This window comes from Rhinatrema bivittatum, chromosome 3, assembly GCF_901001135.1.
Source record: "Rhinatrema bivittatum chromosome 3, aRhiBiv1.1, whole genome shotgun sequence".
Classification (NCBI taxonomy): Eukaryota; Metazoa; Chordata; class Amphibia; order Gymnophiona; family Rhinatrematidae; genus Rhinatrema; species Rhinatrema bivittatum.
The window spans coordinates 362,213,342-362,231,961 of record NC_042617.1 but is presented as its reverse complement, the minus strand read 5'-3'; the positions used below and the strand labels follow the sequence as shown (position 1 = coordinate 362,231,961).

The 18,620-nt window shown below is 42.2% G+C and overlaps 1 protein-coding gene across 3 annotated transcripts in view; it reads left to right on the top strand.

The window, feature by feature from the left end:
* ORC3 (origin recognition complex subunit 3) overlaps nt 1-18,620 on the top strand; it is a 211,015-nt gene that overhangs the window by 179,502 nt on the left and 12,893 nt on the right. For 2 of the 3 annotated variants that reach the window (XM_029595435.1, XM_029595434.1), the window contains exon 20: nt 2,228-2,650. The exons of the other annotated variant lie outside the window; for it this stretch is intronic. In XM_029595435.1, coding sequence (XP_029451295.1) covers nt 2,228-2,333 — 106 coding nt within the window. In that variant the 3' untranslated portion in view covers nt 2,334-2,650. Of the gene's footprint in view, nt 1-2,227; nt 2,651-18,620 lie in introns of those variants that run through there. 3 annotated transcript variants of the gene reach the window in all.

Sequence of the window (18,620 nt, the reverse complement as noted above, 5' to 3'; positions counted from 1 at the left end):
TAGCTGCAGTTGAGCTGTGGAGAAAACAGACAAAATTGTAGGGAACTTGATTGATATAGCATATGGTTAGTGCAGTTAGTGTAGCTGGGTTCAAAAAAGGTTTGGATAAGTTCTTGGAGGAGAAGTCCATTAACGGCTATTAATTAAGTTGACTTAGGTTATAGCCACTGCTTTTAATTGCATCAGTAGTATGGGATGATTTTGGTGTTTGGGTAATTGCCAAGTTCTTGTGGCCTGGTTTGGCCACTGTTGGAAACAGGATGCTGGGCTTGAAGGACCCTTGGTCTGACCCAGCATGGCAATTTCTTATGTTCTTAAATCACAGGGGGTTTTTTGGGATCCCATAATATTAGGCCTACTGCAATTTAAATAGGGACTTTTTTTTTGGATATCAGAAAATGAGGCTAAAAACTCAGTCTCCACACATCAGTTAGGCAAAGAATGGTGTCAAATGCATTTCTTTTTTAGATAAATTACCTAAATAAAAATGTATCTATTTTATTATTAAACACATGTAATACAAAGCCATATATAAATGAGTAATCTGTTGGTTTTTTTTAATGATAAATTTGTAATTTGCACAAATAGTAGTTCTATAGTTATCTATAGCTCTATCTCTGTACAGCCTCTAGTTGTCAGATTGAAGTGAGGATTGCGTCAGCTGAAGCCTCCCATCAAGTGACCTGCCGTGTCTTGATACCTTAGCGTGGTACTTAGCCGCTGAGCTCAGGTACCTGATGTGGGTCATATTTTTGGTGGTGGACACTTAAGCCTGCAGAGTCAATGAGCTTCAGGCCCTAGTGACTTACCCATCTTATAGTAATTGTTATCACAAGAAGGTGGTGCTGTGCGCTCATTCCAAGTTTCTGCCTAAGATGGCATCTTATTTGCACTTTAATCAATTCTTCCAACATTTTTTCTCAGTTGCCATACTTACAAAGGTAAACAAGCCTTACACAGTTTGGAGTGCAAGAGAGCCCTTTCCTTCTCTTTGGAGCAGGATCAAGCCCATAGAAAATCCATTCATATTTTTATTTCGTTTGACCCAAACGAGCCTCAGGTTGCTGTAACCAAATGAACACTTTCTAATTGTATAGCAAATTGCACCTCCTTCAGTTATGCCCAACAGGTCTGACCCTAGATGGACATGTTAGAGACATGGCTGTGTTAGTTACCCATCTAAGATCAGCTTCTATGCAGGAGATTTGCAAGGTTTCAATATGGTCCTCAGTCCACAGATTCACATCCCATTACTGTTCGGACACAGGCTCTTGAAGCAGTAGTAAATTTGATTAGTCTGTCCTTAATGGGTTATTTTTGACAGTTAGAATTCAACGCCATGCCGCCTCTCCCCCCAGGCCCAGTTTAATTGTTTAGGGTTGTCTACTGTTAAAAAAAAAAAAAAAGTAATAAACAAAAAAAGAAGCATTGCCCCTCAAAACTGTGTTTTTTTGCTCCTTTGACAATCTGCTGCGTGTTTTTCCCTTTTGCTGGAAGACTATCTTTAGCTAGGGGATTCACACTTGAGTGCCTGATCATCCTGCTTATTGACAAAGAAAAATAAATTGCTCACCTGTAGTGCGTGTTCTCCACAGACTGCAGGATAATCGGCCTTACAATGCTTCCGCATGAAGTTAGCTTTATTTATAAACTATTTTGTACGACTGCAGGAGGCCTCACTGGAGGTCCTACATATGCCCAGAAAAGCATTCTAAGTTTTGTGATAAAACGCTTTATATTAGATGATGTCACTTCCTTGTGTGTTTGATTATCCTGCTCCCTACAAAGAACACTCATCGTAGTTAAGCAACTTTAGTTTTCTTTCTACTTCTCTGGGCTTCCAGCTGAACCGGAATCCACCCTCCTAGGGCTGGGCCGCTATGAACTTTCATTCACAACTACCCAGGGGTTTTTCCCCCATTTTTTTGAAGATTATCATTGATGTGCACTGGTTGGGACTTCCTCCTCCAGGGCTGCAAGCACTGTCTCTGCAGCATTTCCTTCCAACCCAAGGAGCACAAACCAGGCTCTGGATTCAAACTCTTAATCTCCTATGCAACACTGCCACTGCCTTTGGCTGACTCCAAGTAACATATTTAAATATTTTCTAGCAAACCTCATTGATATAAGAATAATTAGCATGCCATTTAATTTCATAGAAAACAGTGGTAAGTTTTTATTGTGGTTGATGGTTTATAGTGTTCTTTTCCTTTACCATTGCTATCAGTGCTCGTTTTATTAAAGCTGTGTCAGAGCTGGAGCTGCTGGGGTTCATAAAGGCTACCAAGCTGAAGACTGATCACGTGGCACGGCTGACATGGGGAGGCTGCTAAAATGACAACCCTAGACATTGAGACATCACTAATGGACTATGCCTCTCCACTTGCGTCACCGATCTTGTACCTTTAATAAAGATGGCTGGGGCTAGATTCTGCCAGAAATGTCAGTCTACTACAGAGTTCTTTGGAGCATTGATTGATGAAATTACTTGGCTGACTTGAGATTTATCTACTAATATACCAAAGCAACCCTGCATGAGTTAAAATACCACCTAAGTAAAAATATGTGACTAAAGTACTAGGAATTTGTGTGTATTTAATGTGTTCTAACAGCCTAAATCATTTTTATAAATAAAGATGTCTATCTTTTGTTTTGTGTTTTTGACTGACTGAAAGCAGAGTGCAGTAGATTATGCAGAACTTTATAGATCTTACTCCAAAATAACTGAACACTTAACCCCCACAGTTGTAAGAAGAAGTATAAGCAGCCCTGATCAAATTGTGAATAGTGAATAGAAGCAAACACAACCTCTACATGGAATAAAGTTAAACATATGTAGCAAGTGTAGCCTAGAGATTTATTATAGGATCCTTGTCATGGAGATATCAATCAAGACCTAATCAGTGCAGATTATTTTCAGAAAACTTTATTCAGAGATGCTGTAGATCTCGGTTCCCCTACACAGGCCATGTTTTGCCACAAGGGCTGCATCAGGAGGGACTGAAGCCCAAAGCTGTCAACAAATAAATACAAAAGAAAAAACAGTAGACAAACAAGGATCCAGGAAATAGGAAAAAGTATAGTAAAAAATGGCTAGATCAGGCACAACACTAGAAAAAAATAATAGAATAATAAATGACATATTGTACTGCTGACAATTGCATAGTTATCACATCAAAGAGAAACGGAGACAAAATGCATGTTCTATAGAGATCCACCAGGGCATAGCAGATATAAAAAAGGACAAGGATAACCAGTGGTAACCTTGTTGCAAAATAAACGCCTGGCAGTAAGAATAAAAATCTAGAAAGTTAACTCCTCCATGACCTTTGTCAACTTTTAACTTGGATAAGGCAATGTGAGGGGCTTTATGATGCCACAAAAATCGAAAGAGGAGGGGTTTTGTATCCTAAATGCATTAATCTGCATTTTTTAGCATTAAATCTTGGCTGCCAAACCTTAGACAATTTCGAGCTTCAATATATATCCCTCCTCACATTTTCCACTCCTTCCTGGCTGTCCAATCTTACAGATTTTGGTATCATCGGCAAAAAGACAACCCTTTCCGACAACCCTTCCGTTGTGTCATTCACAAAAATGTTGAAAAAAAAAAAAACTGATTCAAGGCAAGATCTAGAAGACCAAGAAAAATCTCTGATAGAACTGCCTAAAAACTGGTCAGATCTGCAAAACAGAACCCACTGTTGAAAAGCTTCAGTGATACTGGAGTAGCTGTCCACAGTACAGCATTGCTTACACCACAGTGTTCTGTATGGGAGAGTTGTCAAAAGGAAACCCTTTTTATGATGTTTTCATTCCCTCCTATTAAATCCCATCCGATTTTGAACACCACGCATCGGACCTTCTCTGAATTTGACTGCATGCATGCCTCCTCAGGCCCTCTATGGCAATTCTCAAGACTGGCACCCTTATGGTTTCATAAATCTATAACTATAGGTGGCATTAATATTAACTGGAAAGGTTGGCAGGCCTGTAATATTTGGTTTCTTACCTCTATCCTAGCAGATAACTCCCTTCTTCTGTTTTCTGACTTAAGAGATACTTACTCCTTGCCTAAATCTCAATATTATGCCTGGTTGCAGCTGCGGAATTGTTTAACTCCTTTTCTTTCTGTTTCATTTTACTGAATATCCAACCCTCTGTAGCCTTTATCGGGACTTTGGCCGTTTAGGCCATCTAGCCTCTAGGGTTTATAAGTCTCTTAAGGCATCTCTTTTTCCTGCACACTCTAGCCCACAACATGTATGGCTTCAAGAAACTGCTCTTTTGATGATGTAAATTGGGGGTATTTTTGGTGCTCTTCTTCCAGTTTGACACAGTCTTCTTTTTTTGTTTATCATCGAGCGGTGTGGACTCCCTGGAAACTTTTTAGGGCGGGGCTTTTATCCTCACATGTTGTTTGGTCCAGTTCTTCTAATAAAGCTACTTTATCACATTATTTTATTGCCCCATGGTTGACTCTGGCATAGAGTGTGGCACATTATTACCAAGGTCCTTCTTATTAATGCTCCACTTATCTACTGAATAATTCTCCTTAGGGGGGCGGCTTTACCATTTTCTCTTTCTCCCCCTCACTGCAAAGTGTTAGATTTTTTCTAGCTGTTATTATACATTTAATTATGTCCAACTGGAAGCATAGTGACCTCCTAAATAAGCACTTTTGGTGGAATTCTATATGTTTATATTGTAAATATGAAAAGGCGGTGGCTGTTAAGACCCACTGGTTGGATAAATGGTCTCAGGGGTGGAAGCCATTAGACTATTTTTTTTGCTTTTTATGGATAATTTCCATTGTTACATTAACTGCATCGTGAGGTCCATGCTTCTGATTTGTATTTGGTACAATGTTATTGTGGCTTTGTTTATCTTGGGTTTTTTGTTCTGTTTTTTTTCTGATAATTAAACAGATTTAAATTTAAAAAAAGGATACAAAAACCTAAAGGAAAAGCACAGTATTGGAGGTGAAATGTTTCTAAGCACAAAAGAAAAGCAAGATTTGGGGGTAATTGTATCTGATGATCTTAAGGTGGACAAACAAGTGGATAAAGTGACAGTAAAAGTCAGAAAGATGCTTTGCTGCATAGGCAGAGTAATGGGCAGTAGAAAAAAGGAGGTGATATTGCACCTGTATAGTTCCTGGTGCAATACTGTATACAATGCTGGAGACTGCACTTCAAAAGGTTATAAACAGGATGGAGTCTGGCCAGAGTGGCTACTGAAATGGTCAGTGGTCTTTTTCTAAACATATGAAAACAGATTTAAAAATCTATACATGTATATCCTAGAGGAAAGGTGAGATAAAGGAGATATGATAGAGACATTCAAATATCTCAAAGGTTTCCCTGCATTGGAGGTGAACCTTTTTCAACCGAAAGGAGGTTCTAGAACAAGGGGTCAAGAGATGAAACTGAAAGGGAGGTAGACTCAGGAGTAATCTTAGGAAATATCCCATCATCTCGGTGGTGGTAGGAAATATCCCATCACCTCGGTGGTGGGAAAGATATTGGAGTCACTGCTGAAGGAAATAATTGTGAACTATCTACAAGCAGCAGAATTGATGGACCAGAGGCAGCATGGTTTCACCAAGGGAAGGTCCTGTCAGACAAATCTGATCGACTTTTTTGATTGGGTGACTAAGGAATTGGATCAAGGAAGAGCGCTCGATGTCATCTACTTGGATTTTAGCAAAGCTTTTGATACGGTCCTGTACAGGAGGCTGGTGAATAAAATGAGAAGCTTGGGAGTGAGTGCCAAGGTGGTGGTCTGGATTACAAACTGGTTGACGGACAGAAGACAATGTGTGACGGTAAATGGAACTTAATCTGAAGAGAGAGCAGTGTTAAGTGGAGTGCCGCAAAGATCGATGTTGGGACCGGTCCTGTTCATTATCTTTGTGAGTGACATTGCGAACGGGATAGAAGGTAAGGTTTGCTTTTTGTGGATGACACTAAGATCTGCAACAGAGTGGACACGCCGGAAGGAGTGGAGAGAATGAGACGGGATTTAAGAAAGCTGGAAGAGTGGTCGAAGATATAGTAGCTGAGATTCAATGCCAAGAAGTGCAGAGTCATACATATGAGGTGTGGCAATCCGAAAGAATAGTATTCGATGGGGTGGAAGGGCTGGTATGCATGGAGCAGGAGAGAGACCTTGGGGTGATAGTGTCTAACGAACTGAAGTCGGCGAAACAATGTGACAAGGCGATAGCTAAAGCCAGAAGGATGCTGGGCTGCATAGAGAGAGGAATATCGAGCAAGAAAAGGGAAGTGATTATCCCCTTGTACAGGTCCTTGGTGAGGCCTCACCTAGAGTACTGTGCTCAGTTCTGGAGACCATATCTCCGAAGGGACAGAGACAGGGTGGAAGCGTTCCAGAGAAGGGCGACCAAAAATATGGAGGGTCTTCATCGAAGGACATACGAGGAGAGATTGAAGAATCTAAATATGTACACCCTGGAGGAAAGGAGGAGCAGAGGTGATATGATAAAACCTTTCAAGTATCTGAAAGTCTGTAATGATCTAAAGACAATGACAAACCTTTTCCATTGGAAAAAAATCAGCAGAACCAGAGGTCACGATTTAAAACTCCAGGGAAGAAGACTCAGAACCAATGTCAGGAAGTATTTATTCATGGAGAAGGTGGTGGATGCCTGGAATGCCCTTCCAGAGGAAGTGGTGAAGACCAAAACTGTGAAGGACTTCAAAGGGGTGTGGGATAAATACTGTGAATCCATAAAGTCTAAAGGATGTGAATGACGAGAAGAGGCATGGGAGTAGTTTGCAGGAATTATGGCTACTACCTGGAGATTAATACCCTTATTCAATAAACATACTCACTATCAATGCAACTCCAGCATTGCTCTATGCTTCAATGGCAAGCGGAAATGTGGAAAAAAAGGATTTGCATTCACAAAAAAACCAGGGAGTAGCTTGCTTGTTGCGGCGGTTACTACCCCAAACCAAATAAGTCTGATACTTCACTTCAATGCATATCCAGCATAGCTCTCTGCTTCAACGGCAGGAGGGAAAGAGGAAAAGAGGATTTATATTCAGGCAACAAGGAATGAATTACATAGTCTGGGTAAACAAATAATTATGGGAGTAGCTTGCTTGTTACGGCGGTTACTACCCTGAATCAATTAAGCCTGATACTTCACTGGGAATACATATCCAGCGCAACACACTGCTTCAACGGCAGGGGGAATAAAGAAAAGAAGAATTATATTCAGAAAACAACTAACAAGGACTGAATGGCACAGGCTGTGTAAACAAATAAGCATGGGAGTAACTTGCTTATTGCAGCAGTTGCTACCCCTGACTAATTGAGCTGGATGCTTTGCTTGGATGCAGCTCAGCGCTGCTGTCTACATCGATGGCGGGGGTGGAGGGAAGCTGGAAGCAGGGGGTTGCTGATGGGGGCCAAGAGTAACAGATAAGTATGAGAAAAAAAAAGTGTGAAAGCTTGTTGGGCAGACTGGATGGGCCATTTGGTCTTCTTTTGCCGTCATTTCTATGTTTCTATATTTCTTTACAGAGATGGTAGTGGATGTGTGGAACAGCCTCCCTTTGGAAGTGGTGGAGGCAAAAACAGTATCTGAATTCAAGAAAGCATGGGATAAATAAAGGGGATCGCTAAGAAAGGGATGAGAATTATAATACTAAATTCATTGGACAGATAGACAGACTGGATGGGCCATAAGGTCTTTAGCTTCCGTTATGTTTCAATAGAAACATTATTAAAAAATGGAATTTACATGGATCTGACGGATGAAATTTCTAGCTGGAACAGTTGGAGATATTTTTATAACCTTCCCCTGCTTTAAAGAATGAATTATCTTCATTTTCAAATGCTAAGACAGCTGCTTTGAGGAGCCCATAGTTGTTGAAAATAGTCCAGCACAGTCAACCTGAGAAGTTAGAAGGGTCAGAGTATTTGGTTCAACCATGTATTGTCTTCACCCGACAAACTGAAGGCCTAATTCAAACCATTTTAAAAAGTAATGAATCAACTGATTGGTGGTCCTAAAGTTTTGCACAGTCCATTCACTTTTTTTTTTCCAATCTGTTAAAATCAAAAAATAGTAATTTTTCATTAAAAATTGCAGAAAGCTATCATGTTCAATTTGTACCATGTAAAAGTTGATAACTTCTGTTTACTTAGAGGTTCACTGAAACATGCAGTTTGATCAGGAGTGCCTAAACCTTTGCACACAATTATATGTAGGTCAAGTGAAAAGTAAAACATCAAAATTTATACACACAGGTAGAGAGAAAAACATACAAGCTGCATTTTTCAGACTGTCTTAGTAGCAGTAGATGCATTGTTTTCAATTATCATGATGGACTGAGGACTCTTGAGGTTTCAGAGAGGTTCTGTAGCATTGTTTGACCATGCATTATTTTATTCAGGGCCCAGTGTAACGAGGTGTGCAGTAAACCTGTGTGTTTTAATGTGATGTTTTAATCTATGTGTTAGAAAAAAAAATAACTCCCAATGCAGTAAGCAACTGCTATCCTGTGTCAGGAATTTAAAAAAGCATGCGTGTGCTCAGCCTTTTGCTTGAGGAGGGGAAGAGAAGGAGGAGTTTATGCACACAAACAGGAAACACACGGTGCTCTCCAATGGGAATGGAAACCTTGATCCAAATTCTCCCATCTGAGCTCCCAGTGTTGCTGTTTTCTGAAAACAGGTGTAATCCATGTTAATAGAGTCCTCCTCCCCCTTCTCCTTCCCTTTCCACCTGCCTCCCTTCCACTCAAACCTCTGCTGCTCCATGGGAGAATATACCGTACAAACCCCTCCACCTGGTACTAATATTTTATATAGGGTATTCTCTGCCAACCTGCTCAAAATGTTCACTTGAATTAAATTTAATTTAATTTGATAGGAGTGCAGGGGATGGTTTCATATGTTAATGGGCTACCTCCTCGGTGCCTTTGTTGTTCTAATCATAAACGCACCCTCCAGCCTCCGTTTTTATTTGAAAATATATTTTTCATAAAAATCTCATAAGATGGGCTGCAGATAAACCCCTCTCTTTGTTTTTTCGGTTTTTATTTTATAAACTTCAATTTAATGTCAATTTATTTTTCTTCGTGTGAAACACACTTAAACTGTTCATTCAGCTGTCGGAAATATAACTGTTATACTTAGCTTTGAAATGTCTCAAACAACAATGGCACCGAGGAGGTAGCCCATTAACATATGAAACCATCCCCTGCACTCCTATCAAATTAAATTAAATTTAATTCAAATGAAGTGAACATTTTGAGCAGGTTGGCAGAGAATACCCTATATAAAATATAAGTACCAGGTGGAGGGGTTTGTGCGGTATATTATACATACACTTGGGGAGGATCTCGTTTTGAAATAGCTCCATGGGAGAAAGCAGCCACTACTAAAAAAATCTGCGCCATGCTTTTTTTTCATGTGTTTTGTCTCAAAGTTCAAGTGAAACCTTGCAGAGTGTTTATTAGCTTTTTTTATACCGACATTCGTGGGTACATCATGCCGGTTTACAGAATAACTGAAAGGGGGGGAAAAATATACAAAAAAGCAGGGGGGGGGGAGCAGCAAGGAAGATAAAAGAAGCAAGCGCAGTGAGGGAGAAAAAAAGACAGAGAGAAAAAATAGGAACAGTACCTGATGGAGAGCACGGTACAGAGGTGGAGGAACAACCGGAAAATAATATATATAATATTGCAATAGTGAGTGTTACTCTTTGACCCCCTTCCCTGTCGTGAAAGTGTAGCTTCTACTTGCAAATGAAACTGAAACCCAACACCTTGCTAATGAGAATCCAATCACTCCCACCTGTTAACCATAGCTAACCTTTTGTCCAACCTGAGGCTGAAGAGATTCCTCAGGACATTTTAATAATAATGTAAGGGAAAGGAAGGGAGGCCACTGACCTCTACGTATATTGGGGCAGATTTTCAAAGCCCTTCGTGCGTAAATCCTCTGGATTTACGTGCGCTGGGCCTATTTTAAAAGGGCCCGGAGACACGTGTAAAGCCCTGGGAAGCGTGTGTGAATGGGAGCCTGTCTGGAATGTGTGTGTGTGAGAATGGGAGCTTGCCAAGGGAGTGTGTGTGTGTGTGTGTGTGTGTGTGTGAATGGGAGCCTGCCTGGGGTGTGTGTGTGTGTGAGAGAGAGAAAATGGGAGTGGACCTGGCTTGTGTGTGTGAGAGAGAATGGGAGCCTGCCTGGGTTTTGTGTGTGTGAGAGAAAGACGTCTGCCTGGTGTGTGTGTGTGTGTGGGAGAGAGAAATGTGAGTCTGCCTGGTGTGTGTGTGTGAAAGAATGGAGTTGCAGATGGATCCCAACTTGTCAGCAGCTGAAATGAAGAGGAGGGCCTGGGCCTGGGCCTGGGCCTGCTGGCAGATCCCAGCCAAAGATACCTGCGTGTGTACAAGAGGGGGAGCGTGTGTGTTTTAGTATATGTTTATGCGGGTGTGTGTGTGTGTGTGTATAAGAGAAGAAAGTTTGTGCACCCCACTCCCCTTAATCCACGACAATCTTGGAGTGACTGGAAATTACAAGTTCCCAAGTATGGAGAGAGTGAATTATTTTTTTCCTTTTTATTTTTTTGGGTGGTTGTGGATATGGCTGCTGTCTATCTTATTGGTGTTTGGGACATTTAAAAAAAATTGTAGTTTTTAATTATTAAATTTTTTATTCACCTTTTTTTGAAATACCATTAGTATGTTTTTACTATTATAATTATGTATTCATTATATTTCTTGATTTTATTGTTTGAGGACTGGTGATGGTTCTATTTTTCCATTGTTTTCATATAGTAGATGGCTAGGGTCCTTCGTTTTCAGTTTAAAACAATTTTCACCCATGGAGTCTTGTATTTTTCTAAAAGTGACATTTGATTTAAAACAATTTTCACCTTAATTTTAGGCTGATTAAAGAGCAGGTGCAGAGGCAACATCTCAAGGCCTTCAGTAACTGCAGCAAGCCAGTGCAGGCCAAAACACCTGCAGTCTTTCAAGCCCACTCCCCCCATCAGCATAAGCACTCGCCTTTCAGTGCCACTGTGGGACTGTTTCTAGTCGTACCTCCCCCCCCCCCCCCCCTCCCACAAAAAAAGTGCAGTGCTGCCCAAGGGTCTCACCATGCTGCTGCTGGAGGGGAAATATTTGGAACCAGCACGAGTAAGGATGAATGCTGTTACAATTGGGAGGGGGGGGGGGGAGAGGGAGAATCTTATTGTGGGTGTGGGGAAAGAAAGGAAGAAGATAGGCCAGGGAGGTGGGTAGAGATGGGGATGCTGCTGAATAGGATGAGAGAATCTCCTTAATGTTTTCTTTTATTGTCCTAGCTTCTGTCCACCATAACAAACTAATATTTACCCAGAAAAATGAGTCACGTTTTTCCCACTGATTTTCTCTTGGTTTTGTTATTGTCATAATAAACCCTGATAAATTCCCAGGAGAAACCCCCCCCCCCAAAAAAAATGAAAATCCCTGTCGATGGCTGATGGTTGAGCTTTATGTATAGTTTGCTACACCTCACTGCTAGGAGACGTTTACCACTGTTTTTCCTTTCCTTTGTAGTTTGTTTTTTTTTTTAAATAGATATAGGGGTAGATTTTTTAAAGAAGCACGGGCATCCCAGCACGCACCCAGGGACGCATCGATTTTATAACATGCGTGTGCATGTGCGGGCAGCATGCACGGGGGGGCCTAATATTACAAACATACGCACAGCACCAAGATTGGGCCTCCCCCTCTTCGCTCTAATTAAGGAGCGGACTGGGAGGGAACTTCCCTACCTCCCTCCCTAATCTCTCTTCCCCTCTCCTCCCCACCCCCTAAACCCTTTCTCCTACCTTTAGTTTTTCTTTTATGTTGCTTACTGCTCCATTGGAGCAGTAGTAACTTGCACGCGTCGGCAGTCCCTTGCCTAGTACAACAGCAAATGGCCGCTTTACCAGCTGCCTCCAGCCCCACCTCCCCCCAGACCGCCCCTTTTCTTCGGCCCAGCACTTCTGCACGTAACAGCAGTTATTCGCGTGGCTGGGCCCCTTTAAAATCGAGCCCACTGTGCGTATTTTCAAATGCCTGGGCGCCTATTTTGCATAGGCCGCCAGCGCGCGCACAGCCCCAGGACGCCCGTAAGTCCCGGGGCTTTGTAAAAGGGGCAGGGAGGGGGCGTGGCACCAGCTCCGATTTCGGAGCGGCCTCGGAGGGAACAGGCGGCATGCGCTGGGCTCGGCGCGCGCAGGTTGCACAAATGTGCACCCCCTTGCGCGCGCTGACCCCGGATTTTATAAGATACGCGTGCATCATAAAATCCAGCGTACTTTTGTTCGCGCCTGGTGCGCGAACAAAAGCATGCGCTCGCGCAAATTTATAAAATCTGCATCCCCGCACTCAAGGCCCAGCCACATGCATAACCCCTGTTTTTCACGCGCACAACTTTCTGAAAATCCACTCGATAGTGCCGATGTCCCTCTTTAACTTTGAAGATTAAATGCAGCATACACCTTTGTATTTATTTCCTTTTTTGGAATATATATTATGTAATTCTTGATTCAAGAAATAACCCTTGTAAATATTGTACACTAATAAATATTACAGTAAGAGACTGTAATTTGAAATCATTTCTTATACAAGAGGAACCTTGTTGCTCAGACTTGGCTCATGAATCTGATTTAAAAAATGTTGCATTTGCAGTCAAATGCAGGTCACCATGGCTGATGAAACTTTATTGGTCATTTTCGAAGGCTATGTTAACCATATCTGCTCACTCAAGATACGCTATCAACGGTATAGGTTAGTGGGAGAGAGCAAGGGCTATGGCCAGCAAGCAGCATTGTCAAGTACCTGGACCTAAAGAGCCCCATTAGGCTGAGACAGGAGGTCTATTTAAGCCACCCAGACTGGAACTTCCCATCAGTTCCCACTACCAACAATGACAATTTCAACTTTGGTTGAAGCTATAGAGTCATTTGGACTTGCTATCTCTGCAGCACGGGTTCCTGCTCTTAACATCCATAGCATTTACTTTTGACTTCCGCTGCTGGTGTCTACCAACATATCAAACCCTGAACTTATCCTTATGCTCTTGGACTGCTGTGCTTGTAAACACTAGAAGGAAATCAGATTACGAAGAGGAATCCACTGTATGTTTCCACTACACCTTATTGCTTATACAACACACAGCACATCTGGCATAGGTAAAGGAGAGGAAGTAGGTTAAACTGTCTAAAGTCTCGACGTTTGAGTGTAGATCCTACCATTTGCGAGAGGTTTTTTTTTTTTTTTTTAATTTAAAACAAAGGTGACTGCACTGCAGCGTGATCAGAACATGTGGTTTTCAAAATGGCAGATACAGGCATTTTAACATTCAAGATCAAGCACCCTTCACTCAAAAGTAAGTGGCAAATCTGCTCTAAACACTTATGCCAATCAGTATTTTGCCTCATAGTTGGCACAAACTTTCCACAGAGTAACAGACAAGTTGTCTGCTGCAGCAATAATGCTCCTGCTGGCAGCACACCATGGCCTCAGATAGCACTGCTGCATAGGGACTTGCACTCTAACACACTTTTAAGATGAATTTTAAAACCCAGCCTGCGCCAAAACCGGGAGATACGGGAGTATGTTGAGCCAGCATGCGCCAAGCGGATTTTAAAAGCCACCCGTGTTCACATGTATCTCCTGCTACACTCACATGAAAAAGTCCAAAAAAGGAATTGGACATGGTCTGGGCATTCCTTGATTTATGAATGAAACCAGCACCAAAAACATAAGGGGCGGATTTTAAAAGGCGCGCGAATAGCCTACTTTTGTTTGCGCTCCAGGTGCGACCTGGGGGCGGGTACGGAGGGCGTGGCCATGCCCCCGGGCCGTAGCCACGCCCCCGTACCCACCCCCAAAACGCTGCCGACACGCCCCTGAAACGCCGCGACGACCGGGCCCGCCCCCGACACGCCCCCCTCAGAGAACCCCAGGACTTACGCGAGTCCCGGGGCTCTGCGCGCGCCAGGAGGCCTATGTAAAATAGGCTTCCCGGCGCGCAGGGCCCTGCTCGCGTAAATCCGCCCGGTTTTGGGCGGATTTACGCGAGCAGGGCTCTGAAAATCCGCCCCTAAGTGCACGCTACTGTCCACTACTGCATATCTTTACTACTGCTGCAGCTGGCGTGTGACATCCTAAAACAAAGAAATATAGGCTTGTCAGCAGGGTTTTAAGGGACGGGGTTAAGAGAGGAAAAGGAAAGCTCTTTAAATAGCAGAGTTAGGAAGTCCTATCCCTTACCTGGGCGAACCCGGAACAAAGTGGTTTTAACTGCTAATTGCATCGGTGCAAGTTTCTATCAAAGTCCCCCAATTACACAGAAGAGGTGTCATTTGCGTGAACATGCGTCCATATAAAATTGTGCACACATGTACATGTTCAGCCTATTTTATGCCATGCGTGCATGTTATAAAATGGTCGTGTCTCTGGCTGTGAGCCGGCATAAGTGTGTACCTATGCGCCAGTATTAAAGTTACCATCTTTGAGCATAAACTCTGAAACTGAAGTTAAAAATCCCCTTTAAAAGAGAAGTCTTACCTTACCGAAGTGCTGGCACTGGCTTTATTGTTGATTCAAACTTTTTTTATATTTTATTTTTTCAAATGAGCTCTTCAGTCCGGAGAACAGATAGTTAAGATATGATCTATCTTATAAATGGGCTCTGACCGACAGCCCGCAAATGCACAGTAGAGAGCAGCGCTACGGCTCATGCGCGAGCGAGCATGTCGGTCAGAGCGGAGCGTGCCCGAAAAAAAAATGGTGCTGGGAGGAGCAGGAGCGTGGCGGTGGCGAAGAGCAGTAGCAGCGGCGCCCGCGAGGGAGGGGACCCCCCCCCCCCCCCCCGGAGATCTTCCACTGCCGGTTGTGGATGAGCTGAGAGAGGGCGTGACTGAGGGGAGGGAGGAGTGAGGGGAGGAGAGGAGGGGGAGGGAGGAGAGAGGAGAGAGGGAGGAAGGTGAGAGGGAGGGAGGGAGAATAGAGGTGGGAGGGAGTGGGAAGGAGAATGAGTGGGAAGGAAATGGACCGAAAAAATTTTTTTTAAATGTAGCCCGTTGTTACGGGCTTAACGGCTAGTAGATCTATAAAATGGTGGGGTGGATTGAGTAAATAAGGATGTTATTTACCATTTCAAAAACTACTAAGACTAGGGGATACTCCATAAAACTAAGTAGTACATTTAAAACAAATCAGAGTATTTTTTTTCATTCAGCACACAATTAAACAGTGGAATTTGTTCTCAGAGGATTTAGTGAAAGAGTTAATGCAGCTGGGTTTAGACAAGTTCCTGAATGAAAAGTCCATAAACCATTAACCATGTAGATTTGGGAAAGCCATTGCTTATCCCTGGTTATGAACAAGAAAGACTAGAACTGCGTTTTGCAATCCTGGCAGGTACTTGTGATCCGGATAGACTACTGTCAGAGGCAGGATGCTGGACTTGATGGAGTTTTAGTCTGACCCAGTATGGCATTTATGTTTTTAGGAGGTTGGAAAAAGTCATAGATGTATAACCTCGAAGGACAGAGTGATTGTGAAATTGCTCACAGCTGCATTTGGTCTATAGTTGTATGGGTCATAGAGCTGTATATGCTTTTGAGGGAAGGGATATTAGAGGTTTTGAGTGCATCCATTATGCATGTTAGTTGTGGTGCAAATTGTTAACTATAGTGTTTGTAGATTGGGAGTTATGATGGGCATTTTGTATTTTTAATTTGTAACTCATTCTGCAAATGGTTTTAAAAAGCTGAATAAGCAAAATAATGTCCAAAGATGTCTAATCCCAACTCCTAATGCATTTTTGCTAGTAAACTATGAGTTGGCAAATCATACAACTTATCAGCAGCAATCCAAGTATTTCAATGCGATATTGAGTTAGCAGCAGCCCCTGGCAAGCAGATTTGTTCACCTCTTTACAGAGAACATTTAAACTGAAATTTATGATTAAATTCAAGAGGGAATAAGTAAGGGAAGTTTAGATCTCCTTTAATGGGAAATATATTTTTATTTTGATGCAAGGATGTAAATAAGAACTATAGGTATATGTGTTACAAAATCTAGCATTTGATACACTTATGAAATTACTCATTTTTAGTGTAGGTTCAAAATACTATTAATAAAATTATCTTACTTCACAGTAATAAAGTAATTCCTGGGAATATCCCTTTCTGCAAGACAGATTAAGCACTTGTATTACACTAATAAGAATATGCACAAGAGATTGTGCTTTGTGAGTGTTAATGGCTTTGGAGTGGTAATAGGATATACAGAATTCCTCTATTACAGCTGCCAACCAGACACTTAACTTGAGATGCTAGCATGTCATGGTATTCTAGCTTTTATTACAACATTGTCTTGTACTTTTTGTCCTGCAAAATATTTTGTGATATGTGGTGGAAAGCCATGTCTGGATTGTAATTTCATGACAGAGCTCAGCTGACCATAAAGATCTGTAACACACTATGACCCAACTTAAACTTCAATCCTAAAATAGGATAACTTGAGTTTCAATCTCGCAAATTTACTACTAATGACCTTCTTAGTACTTGCATTGAGCAAAATAGAACATCTTTCTGGAGCTCATAAGGTGTTATATGCACAGATATCATGTCTAAAAAGAACTTCCAGGGGGATTTAATCTGGCAAGTGGCACCACATACAATTAAAACAAGTTCCATATCTTTCTGTCACATTTTTCTTGGGCTCTGCATCATTTCATACGTTCAATCCACATAAGGATTGGGTAGTTACTTCTATGGGTAATGCTGCCCTTATGTCTTTCTTCTTTACCACATTATCTGACTTTCAGGCATCCAGCTTTTGATGTGTTGGAATAGGAATGTTCCAGGTGATCACTTTTTCATGGTCTAGCGTTCTGTCCGGCTCATACGCCTACTGGTTGTATGGTACAATGAGGTTATTGGGTTTACATAAAGTTCCAGTAGATGATGGCACCTTGTCATATATGGATCTTCTGACATCATCACATAATATCCAATGAGAGCTATAACTGTTTCTAGTTAAATCTGGATTTAGCTATTTACTTTTTTTTTTTCAATAGCTGTAAACCATCATGGCTGTTATCTATGAGCCTGTGCTACCATTATCAATCTCTCATGCAGAGATGTAAGGTCACCTTACTTTACCCACTTCTTCTATGGCATGATAGACTATTTTATTGTTTTTATGTACAGCACCTAGGAATATGAGAGACTATTTTTAAATCTCTTAAATAAATAAACTCCTGAGTCAGCTTTTGATCCACTTAGGGGTTTCTGAAACAACACGAACTAGGTCATTTATCAAAAGAGGACAGGCCATTATCGCAGCACAACATTACCATTTAAATGAGAGAAAGGGGAGGGGTTTGGGTTGGATAAAAGAATGTTATGCCAGTACCACTGTGGGCGATAATGTTTTACACATTATCACCAGTACTAGCACTGGAAATAACACCACCTTTTCAGTAGCCCTATGGGGGGTGACAGTGTATAGCGCGGCCACAACCACAGCAGGCAAAAAATGCACCGCCACCATGCAGGCGGCTGTATACTATCACCCCTTTTCAGGCCTCGGCTCATCATTCCACTATATTTAATAGCAGAATGATGAATCTCAGGGTACATTTCCTACTTTCTGTGTGCTTTTGCCAATTGGTCAAGTCAATGCCCTGAAAGACAAGAGATGCTCTTCCTAAAATAGAACTAAACACGAGTTAGGATTTTATTTTCTCTTATCAGGAAAAGCATAGAGAAATTACTTACCTGAATTTCATTTTCCTTAATATAGACAGATGGATTCAGGACCAATGGGTATAGTGTGCTCCTGATAGCAGTTAGAGACGGAGTCAGATTTCAAGCTGACATCAGCACTATATGTACCGCTGCAGGAAGCTCTGCTCTTCAGTATTCTCCTCGAAAAGCAATTGTGTATATATATATATATATATGTGTGTGTGTTTAAATAACTTGATTAACTTGATCGGGTTGACATGAATTTTAGCTGGAAAGCACCAGGGCACTCAACCGAGAAATGCTGACAGCCGGTAACTATGGGTGTCCTAACTAGCGGTAAAACATGGCTTACCCGTGCTTGTCTTGCTCTCAGGGATTGTCACCCGAGGTTTCCGTATTTTGAGGCAGTCGTGGGCGGGATACTGAATCCTTCTGTCTACACCAAGGAAAACGAAATTACCAGGTAAGTAATTTCTCCATTTCCTAGCATGTAGCAGATGGACTCACGACCAATGGGATGTACAAAAGCTACTCCTGAACCGGGTGGGAGGCTGGCCGTGGCCCACTTGGGACTGCCCTAGCAAATGTTGTGTCCACCCTGGCCTGAACATCCAGCCAGTAGAACCTTGAGAAGGTGTGAATGGTGGACCATGTCGCCGCCCAACAGATCTCGGCAGGTGACAGCATCTTGGTTTCTGCCCAGGACACTGCCTGGGCCCTTGTGGAATGGGCCTTGACTTGTAGAGGTGGAGGCTTGCCTGCTTCTACTTAGGCCACCTTGATAACTTCTTTGATCCAGCGGGCTATGGTTGCCCACGAGGCTGCTTCCCCTTGT